At 36.4% G+C, this 10,828-nt stretch overlaps 1 protein-coding gene across 1 annotated transcript; it reads right to left on the bottom strand.

Annotated features, from left to right (window-relative positions):
• Window positions 1-2,359: 2,359 nt before the first annotated feature.
• On the bottom strand, window positions 2,360-3,912 carry LOC149839661 (uncharacterized). Its single transcript, XM_090004191.1, has 2 exons — window positions 3,682-3,912; window positions 2,360-2,593 (listed from the first exon to the last, which is right to left on the bottom strand). Exons 1-2 carry the CDS (start codon window positions 3,901-3,903, stop codon window positions 2,507-2,509), a joined length of 309 nt encoding a protein of 102 aa, XP_089860317.1. The 5' UTR covers window positions 3,904-3,912; the 3' UTR covers window positions 2,360-2,506.
• Window positions 3,913-10,828: the final 6,916 nt, after the last annotated feature.

Raw genomic sequence — 10,828 nt, 5'->3', positions numbered from 1 at the left:
GTTTCAAACCGAATCACACTGCTCTTAAGTGTTACCACAGATTCAATCAGATGTATCAATCTGGAGACATTCTATCAGCTCTTGTTGCCATGTCCATCTCTGACAGCCAAGATAACTCATGGTTTTTCGACACCGGTGCGAGTTCTCACATAACAGCTGATCTAGGTAATCTCAATCAAATCATTACTTATCATGGGTCAAAAAAAATTATGGTTGGGGATGACAATAAACTAAAAAAAAAAACCATATTGGGTTAATGTCTATAGATACTGGTAAAGGAAAAATAGATCTTGATAATGTTTTAGTTGTGTCAGAAATAAAAAAGAACCTTATATCCGTAAGTCAGTTGGCTACCGATTAGGATCTAACCTTTGAATTTTATGTTGATCATTTCATGATAAAGGACATGAGAACTCAGAATATGATAGTGTTCGTTCGTAGAAGAGGTGTTCTATATGTTCTGGATCAAATAAATAAGGAGGTGTTCTTATCCAACTGTCAACGCGTTGTGGACCTTGATACGTGGCATCGATGTTTGGGACATCCCAGTATGGAAATAGTTGAGGTTTTGCGAAGAAATTTTTTTATTTCAAGTTCAGTTAATAAAAGCAATGACATATGCTCTAGTTGCGTCGTTGCTAAGTCTTGTCGTCTTCCCTTCTTTGAGTCTACAACTATTTGTAGTGGACCATTTGAAAAGGTGCATTGTGATCTGTAGGGTCCAGCCCCAATTATTTTTGTTCAAGGTTTTAAGTACTATGCTATTTTGGTTGATGATTACTCAAGATTCTTATGGATTTATCCTTTGAAATCAAAATCTGAATTATTTGCTCAGTTTTATGAATTTCATAAGATGATTACTAATCGTTTTCAGAAAAATGTCAAAAAATTTCAATCAGACAGTGGGGGTGAATTTATTGTTATAATTTTTAGAAATATTTAAGAGAACATGGCATTCATCATAGAATGTCTTATCCTAAGACACCCGAACAAAATGGTCAGGCTAAAAGGAAACATTGAAGCATTGTTGAACTAGGCCTCTTTGTGATTTTTTATATAGGGATCCCTTTTAAATTTTGGGTTGAAGCATTTTTCACCACCACATAGCTTTTAAATAGACTCCCTACAACAACTCTATGCATGATCTCTCCTTTTGAAAAAAAAAATAATCAGAGACTTGACTACTCATACATGCACATTTTTGGATCTCGTTGTTACCCACACCTTCAAGATTATGTTAAACATAAATTTGAATCAAGGTCGTTACCTTGTGTCTTCATGGGATATAGTGAAACATATAAGGGTTATCATTGCTTACATCTTGAAACTAGACACATGTATATCAGTAGACGTCCTATTTGATGAACTCCATCTGCCATTTCAAAAAGATAATCAAGACTCGGGTAATTATGGTGAACCAGTTGTGTTTTCTGAATGGGTTTCAGGTCTTGAGAATGTTGATCATCATAACCAATCACAGTACCAGTCCCCTATCGTCAGTGCTGATTATCAGAGCCAAACCTATATTGAATCTGATCTCATGTCCTTTACTAATGTCGCCCAGAATGATAGACAATAAGGGAAACCTGTTCAAGGCACTCAAGGAGATCAAAATGATGTTGTCGTTGGTCTTGAACAACATATCAGTTGTACTGGGCAACACGATTCTACTCACATCAACCCAAACGTTGTCATATCCAATGTTGTTTTAAATGGTATTACTACCCAACTCTCTAATATTCATAACATGGTGAGTCGTGGGAAGCTTGGGATCGTGAAGCCCAATCCCAAATATTTCCTGGTCAAGCTTGACATTCCCACTAAACCTAAGAGTGTCAAAACTGCATTACAACATCCTAGTTGGCGTCAAGCAATGCAAGATGAAATGCATGCTCTGCAACAAACACTACAACAAAGCAGTAGATTAGCGACGACCACATTCCGTCGCTAATCCGTCGCTAACCATGTTAGCGACGGATTAGCGACAACGAGGCGACAGTATGCTTACGTCGCGAATATTTCGACGCTAACTGGCGACAGAATTATTCTGTCGCCAGGTTCGTCGCTAATTGCGACAGAATAACGAGGGCTATATTCCGTCGCCAATCCGCCGGTACTAAACGGCGACCACGGCTTGGCGACGGATTTAATTCCGTCGCTATGTCGTCGCTAGATTAATATGAATAGTGACGGATGGTTCCGTCGCTATGCTGTCGCTAGATTAATATGAATAGCGACGGAATCATCCGTCGCTAATCCGTCGCAAACACGAAAAAAAATCAAAAAAAAAATTATTTAAAAATTAATTACCGAGAACTGTACAATTTCTATTTCCTGTACAATTTATATTTCCTGTAAATAAAAAACAAACCACACAAAAAAATTCATATAACAAGTATCTACAATAATTAATCGTTCCACCTTAAAATTAAGAAGTTTAATTATTTACAATTCAACAATTACATTTAGGAAAAATAAAAAAATAGAACTTCTTCAACACAGTCCTCTAATCATCGCCAAGATTTTGTGCGTCTTCTTGTTCATTGTCTTTATCTGTCCCTTCAGCTCCACTACCCTGATTATCGCTAGCAGCCTACACAAGAAAAGAACAGTTAGTATTGATAAACAAAATATAATGAAATAAATTACACACTATATGTGATTCTATCATGTGCTCATGTGTGATCTAAGGCAATAAAAAAACTCTATATGTGATTCTATCATGCTCATATGTGTGCTAAGGCAGTCAAAAAATTGAATATGTGATTATAGCATGTTCATATGTGTTCTAAGGCATCTAAAAAAACTCTATATGTGATTCTACCATGCTCAGATGTGCTTTAAGGCAGGCAAAAAACTATATATGTGATTCGATCATGCTCGTATGTGTGCTAAGGCAGTAAAAAAATTGAATATGTGAATATAGCATGCTCATATGTGCTCTAAGGCAGGCAAAGTCAAAAATTTTATATGTGATTCTATCATAAATGATATATAACATGTTCATATGTGTTCTAAGGCAGTTAAAAAACTCTATATGTTATTATAGCATGCTCATATGTGTGCTAAGGCAGTCAAAAAACTGAATATGTGATTATAATATGCTCATATGTGTTCTTAGGCAGTCAAAAACTGAATATGTGATTATAGCATGCTCATATGTGTTCTAATGCAATCAAAAAAACTTTATATGTGATTCTATCATGCTCATATGTGCTCTAAGGCAGACAAAAAGTTTTATATATATATATATATATATATGATTCTATCATGCTCATATGTGTGCTAAGGCAGTCAAAAAATTGAATATGTGATTATAGCATGTTCATATGTGTTCTAAGGCATATAAAAAAACTCTATATGTGATTCTACCATGCTCAGATGTGCTTTAAGGCAGGCAAAAAACTATATATGTGATTCGATCATGCTCATATGTGTGCTAAGGCAGTAAAAAAATTGAATATGTGAATATAGCATGCTCATATGTGCTCTAAGGCAGGCAAAGCAACTTTATATGTGATTCTATCATGCTCATATGTGTGCTAAGGCAGTAAAAAAATTGAATATGTGATTATAGCATGTTCATATGTGTTCTAAGGCATCTAGAAAAACTCTATATGTGATTCTACCATGCTCAGATGTGCTTTAAGACAGTCAAAAAAACTATATATGTGATTATACCTGAGAGGGACCTGGAATCGAAGATCCCCTATCCTGAACAGCGGCCTTGATCTCATTTCGGAGAAAGGGGGCGACGGTGTATTGGAAGTAGTTATTCAGTGATTCATTAATGATCTCGCGTACATCATCACCGGAAAGAATAGTCGGCTGCTTGGAGCTTATGTCGGCGCAAGAAGTCGGTGAGCCGTAACTGGAAGAACCAATAACTGGTGAAGTGTTCATATTACTCCCAAACCCAAACACACGACCTTTTTTGGGTTCACCTGCTGCAGTCACCCATGCTGTAGGATCAAATGATGGATGATGAGTAGCGTCTTCGCCATATCGCTCTACCATCTGTTGCTCATATGCCTCCTACAAAATAATGTTTAAAGTATTCATTAATAATTAATGATAACATTATGATAACTTGCATATATATTGCAATGATTATTAATAGAATTAATACATACCGTTGTCGTTCTCGCCTTCTCTGATACGAAGACTCCCGTGGTCTTCCGTTTATGTGTTTCTACAAACACATCCTTATATGGTACACTGCCTCCTTTTTCTGCTTCCTGCGAAGTTAAATGACAAAAGATTTAGTACACAAGTTTACAACAATACTTATAAAATTAATATTATATATTAATGAGTTACCATTTTCTTTAGGTGGCTCCCAAATGTCTTAGATCCACCTGTGTGTAGATGGGCTTCGGGCATCTTCGATCGATTTTGTGAAGCCTTCGCAGAGCGATTTTTAAATGCATCTCCCACCCACTTATCGCACATTTCATCCCAGTAATCTCTCCTGATAGTAATAGGACCATGGCCCTTCCACAGTAATGGATCATCTACTACGCCAGATGTTTTTTTTGCTGCAGTCTTCATAGTGTGCAGCATGTCTGCAAATCGATTGGCAGCCACCTTCTGCCACACCTTCCTTGCATCATTTTCTTCCACCGTAGTTGCAAAGCGATTCGAAGCCTACAAATATTTTCAGAAAGTTAGTAGACATTGCTTAAATAAATTAAATATGAAACACATTAACTATGAGGAATAACTGTATACCATGAATGAGGACCACAATCTGTCTAACACCTCCTTTGGGTACTCTTTCCATTGAGCAACTGGTCCTGGTAGATGTTGAAGAAGTGAATTCCTAATCTCTCGTACTACTTCTTGTGGCTCAAACCTCGTGCTGCACATGAATTGTTACACAGTAAATATCAATATAAAATATTTAAAAGATATGCAATAATTGAAAACAAAATACTTATGGTCGATTATCGATATACACTATTTGAATGTGTCTTCTTGTGCCAGCCTGAGAAGACCTTGTTTCCTGTGTTGGCTGTTGACTTGTGTGATCAACTAGTGTAGGTGGGTCGTGTACAAGCGCAACATCATCTGTAAAAAAATACATTAGAAATTCTCAGAATGTGCATTTGAACTAATCAAGCATCTAATTAGTTATATGATATACCTATCACAGGAGCCCGTGAAGCTGAAGGTTGAGCCTGGCTACTACTGGATGAGCGACCACTATAACCTCCACGAACCATATTCTAACAAATAACATATGTCATACAATACATTCAAATAATTCACATCAAGTATTACAATGCATTCAAGTCATTCACATCAAGCATTGCAATGCATTCAAATAATTCAAATCATTGACATCAAGTATTGCACTAATTCAAATCATTTATTAATTGCATAAATTATAATACATTCAGATAATTGAAATCATTCACATCAAGTATTACAATGCATTTGAATCATTTGTATCAAGTATTACAATACATTCAAATAAAATTTTTAATCATTCACACCAAGTATTGCAATACAACTCACATCAAGTATTACAATGCATTTAAATAGAGGTTTGTAGTATAAGATTTTGCTCACTAGCTTGAGAATTCTTCCTCGTCACTAGTTTGACTTTCTTCTTCTTCTTCTTCTTCTTCTTCTTCTTCTTCTTCTTCTTCTTCTTCTTCTTAATTGTTTGCCCATCCACTTGGTACATCATTTGGATCACATTCCTCTATGAATGTTTCATCAGCCAATGGAGATATGACATGCATATCATGCGCAACATCGTGACCATAAGCAAAGTCACAGACATCATCTGATTGATAGTAATCACTGTCTTCAGCTAACTCATCTTCCTGTAACTGATCATACTCGGGGTATAGTTTGGATTTCACCTTGCAAACTGCCCACCATTCATTTCTATCTGACTTTTTTATACTCGGATATGAAGTATAATAAACTTGTTGAGCTTGCGAGGCTAATATGAATGGTTCATATGTTCCAAACCTGGATTTATGATTCACCTCCACAATGCCTGAAGCTTTGTCGAGTCTTGTTGCAGTTGGATCAAACCAATGACACTTGAATATCGTAACCCTGTTATTCATGCCTAAGTAAGTCAACTCCATTATTTCTTCTATAACACCGTAGTAATCATGTTCATTTTCACCGTAGCTGCTACCCTTGACACACACGCCACTATTTATCGTTGATTTGTTTATACCGTAGTCTTTTGTATGGAATCGATAACCATTTACGATATACCCATTGTAGCATTGCACAACTTTGGTCGGACCATTTTCTAAATCACATATTCCTCGATCTTTAACATCACCATTACGAACCTACGCACAAACATAAACAATGATTGTGATCACGATCAATTAAGTAACTTAGTGTTGTTTATAAGTACAAAATTTATGTTAGCTTCTTTACCAACTGTTTCAACCACTCCACAAACTTAGTTTCACGTTCTTTTTGTACTTCTGCATCAGTGAGATGTGAAACTTCGTTTCGCAACTCCAGATCAAATCGTCTGCAAACCACAAATACTTATATTACCGAGTCATGTATCCACATATAGAACATAAAAGGATTTATAATTGAGTTGCATATACATATACTTACTCGATGTATGGGTCGATTGCTGAGCAATTAAAAAGAATATAGATGTGTGCTGCATCTTGCTCTCGATCTGTCAATAACCTTGATCGGCAACTACCAAATGCATGCCCAAGTGGTTGAAATATCAACAGCTTGTCAGCTACAGTTACTTGTTCTCCATCATCGTTACGGGGCGGGCATGTGTAACGTGTTGGAATATGAGGTTCGAAGTACATAGATGAGAAATTTGAAATCTCTTCTAAAGTGTACGCCTCACAAATAGAGCCTTCTACTCTTGCTTTATTACGAACCTTTTTTTTTAGGTCGAACATGCATCTGACAAGAATATATATTTCAAATTTTAAATATCTGTCATTAAAGAGACAAATATAAAAAAACATATACCTTTCAAATGGGTACATCCATCGATATTGCACAGGGCCACCAACCCTTAGTTCATATGGCAGATGTATGATCAAATGTTCCATAACATCGAAAAATGCTGGCGGAAATATCTTTTCTAACAGACAAACAGTGGTGATGACAGAGTCCTCGAGATTCTTTACATCTGATACAATGACCTCCGATGCGCACAATGTTCTGAAAAATCCGCTCAACTCAGACAATACCCCCCATATACGTTTGTCTAACATATCATGGAATGCTAGGGGTATCAATCGTTGCATAAAGATATGACAATCATGGCTCTTCAAACCATATAACTGTCCATCGTCAATCTTCACAGCCCGAGCAATGTTAGAGACATATCCATCTGGAAATCTCAGTTGTCTCAACCATTGACATACATGTTTTATTTGATCAGGTCCGAGCACGTACTTCGCCTTTGGTTTCAGTACTTTGCCATTATACTCTTTGAGTTCCAATTCTGGTCTTTTACATATTAATTTTAAATCCATACGGGCCTTCGGATTATCCTTCGTTTTTCCTTTAATATTCATTACTGTATTGAACACATTATCAAACACATTTTTTTCTACATGCATCACATCCAAATTATGTCGTATCAATAAGGTCGGTCAATACAGTAGTTCCCAAAAAATAGATTTTTTTCGTCCAATTGTGATCCTTCCCAAATCCACGAAAGGGTGTAGGACTGCGGGCATCTGTTAATACATCTGGAAAGTATCGCAATCTTCTTAGAATCTCTATGCCAGACAATCTTGAGGATGGACCTTCCGTTTCAGTTGTGCCTGCTGTAAATGCATTCTTTTGACGTCGAAACAGATGATCGCTGGGTAGAAATCGACGATGGCAATCGAACCAGCAAGGCTTCCTTCCATGCATCAATCTAAAAGCTTTGGAATCCTCCATGCAGTACGGACAAGCCAACCTCTCATGTGTGCTCCAACCAGATAACATACCATATGCAGGGAAGTCACTGATTGTCCATAGAACAGCGGCCTTCATGTTGAAATTTTGTTTTTTGTGGGCATCATACGTGGTAACACCGTCATCCCACAGTACTTTTAATTCATCAATCAATGGCCTTAGATATACATCAATATTTTGGCCAGGTGAGGTCGGACCAGGGATCAACATAGACAAGAAAAGATTTGGATGTTTTATACATAAGCTTGGTGGAAGGTTGTATGGAGTTACAAATACTGGCCAGCATGAGTATGGAGTTGATCTACCCCCAAATGGATTAAATCCATCTGTACATAGACCGAGTCTAACATTTTGCACTTCCATTGCGAAGTTCTGATGAGTACGATCAAAGTGCTTCCAAGCTTCAGCGTCAACAGGATGCGTGATCTTGTTTTCATCGTGTCGAACTTTATTTGTATGCCATCTCATGTGTTTAGCTGTCCTTGAAGACATATACAATCGCTGCAATCTAGGAGTGATAGGAAAGTAGCGGAGCGACTTGTATGAAACTTCCTTTGATCTCGTGCTACCATTGCCTCTTGTCTTTGGCTTGAACCGAGGATGCCCACATGACGGGCATGATATGTCATTTTCCTGCTCCTTGAAATACAACATGCAGTGATTTGGACAAGCATCAATCCTTTTGTAACCCATACTTAAAGCGTTGACCATAACTTTCGCACGATAGAAATTTTGTGGCAATTTCTCATCTTTAGGCAACATACTTTTCACAATCATGCACAAACGGTCAAAACATGATTGACTCAAATTATACTCGAACTTCAAATTCATTAGTTGAAGAACTGCAGACAAGATAGTGTGACTCTCACAACCGTTCCAAAGTGGCTCATCAGCATCTCTAAGTAAATCATAAAATCTACTAGCTGCATCGTTTGGTGATTCTTCATCTACGGCAGTTCTTACATCACTAGAACTCATAGCAGAACCCAGTTCTGTTCCTGCAGCATCAAATATCAAATTCGTATATGGATTATCGTGCACCACATTCACCCGTGCATCAAAATCGTTTCTAAATTCTTCTCCATGAAACGTCCAGTTCTGATAATCACTCACAAAACCCTTCATGTATAGGTGATGTCTAACGCCATGAGGTTCTACAAATCGATTATTCTTACAAATCTTGCAGGGACACCTAATCCGACCTGTGGGATCTACCGTACTGACACTTGTCGTTGCAAATTCAATAAAACTATCGACACCATCCATATATTCATGCGATAACTCATTGTCCACTAACCTACGGTACATCCATTCACGGTTTGCAGTCATTCTGTCGTATGATATTACGAATAGTATCCTAACCAGTTAAAAGAGAACCATCAGAATGCTATGATGAACAAAATATCAAATTTATCATGCAATATATGATGTCATACAATCACAAGAATTATGATGCATGCATTGATAACTTAATATTTTCATGTGCAAACTATTCATGATACGATACATTCATTTGAAGCATGCTTTCAGTATACAATTTCACATGGAAGACATAATCAAATTGAAAGTAACAACATGTAAGCATGGATACAATCACATCAAACATTGCAATACATCGAAATAATTCATATCAAACAAATGTCAAACATGTACCTGCAGCAAACACACTTCAATATCCCACTAACTATTACCATGCATAGCATGGACTCCGTACTCCAAAAATAAGAACACTTCTATTCTCATACATTAAAATCATGCTCAGCATGATCTCCGAACTCCAACAAAGCAGTCCTAGATATCAACAACTAAGTGAGTGTGTGAACAATAAAGTGTTACATTCAATAAATTAAATAACATGTGATGCACTTGCATCACTTACTCACCACGGGTATTTACCCGATTTGCATTGTTTTTGTCACTTACTTACCACGGGTGGCGGGGCACAAGCGAGTTTCGTTGAGAAATCTGCAAAAAACACTGTGTTAAAATGAATATTGAAGCTAATTAGGAAAACACAAACACTTATGCAATGCAAAAAACAACTAAACTGTTGATGATATATCTAATGATGAAATGCGGTGAAATAAAGTGAAAAAGAAGCATTGATGATATATTTTTTTAAACTAGCGTCTTCCCCTAAAAAAAAGGGAGAAAAATTATAAGTGCACTCTGAACCTTGTTTTTGAAGCTTGAACATCAATGTGCACAACTCAACTTGCAATCTATTTTTCTTTTCTTGTTTTCATAAATGTGGACGTAAATCAACATCAGAAATTTTTAGAATTGAATAATGAGAAGTTTTCAAAGTTAATAATCTGTATAATAATAATAATAATAATAACACAAAAAAAAACATTGTTATTAAGCACATTAGTGGTAAGTCGATTTAGAAGGTACATGACCATGTGAAAAGCTTCATTCAACAAAAGTTTTGGGACTCCATTGTTTTCTGAGGTCTAGGAAATTGTTGGTGTCTCCAATTCTCTATTGGGCAATTGTCAAATAGGTTTAAAATAAGTTCCAACCTTACACTGTAAATCCTTCATCATCCAGACATCTACCCATTAAATGCAGAAAAAGCAATCATATCATTGAAAGGCAAACTATGAATTCATAGCATGTACTAGAAACGTAAATTTATCAAATTACACAAGCATCACACACTTGTTGAAAGATAAGTTCCTCGTGTTGTCCATTACAAATCAATGACTACCTAGTAGTAACAATCAGAAACTAGACAAGTTCTAAGTTTTAACCACCTTACCTTCCACATAAAACAAAAGTAAGGTTCTTTTCAAAGAAAAAGAAAAAATTTATTAGAAAGAGAGAATATGATATTCATTTTTTCATTTAGCCATTTGAAATTTTAGCATATTTCTCAAAAGGCTCAATGTAA

This window comes from Nuphar pumila, chromosome 4, assembly GCF_984573655.1.
Source record: "Nuphar pumila chromosome 4, dmNupPumi1.hap1.1, whole genome shotgun sequence".
Classification (NCBI taxonomy): domain Eukaryota; kingdom Viridiplantae; phylum Streptophyta; class Magnoliopsida; order Nymphaeales; family Nymphaeaceae; genus Nuphar; species Nuphar pumila.
The sequence above is the reverse complement of the archived record's forward strand: the minus strand, read 5'-3'. Positions and strand labels throughout refer to the sequence as shown.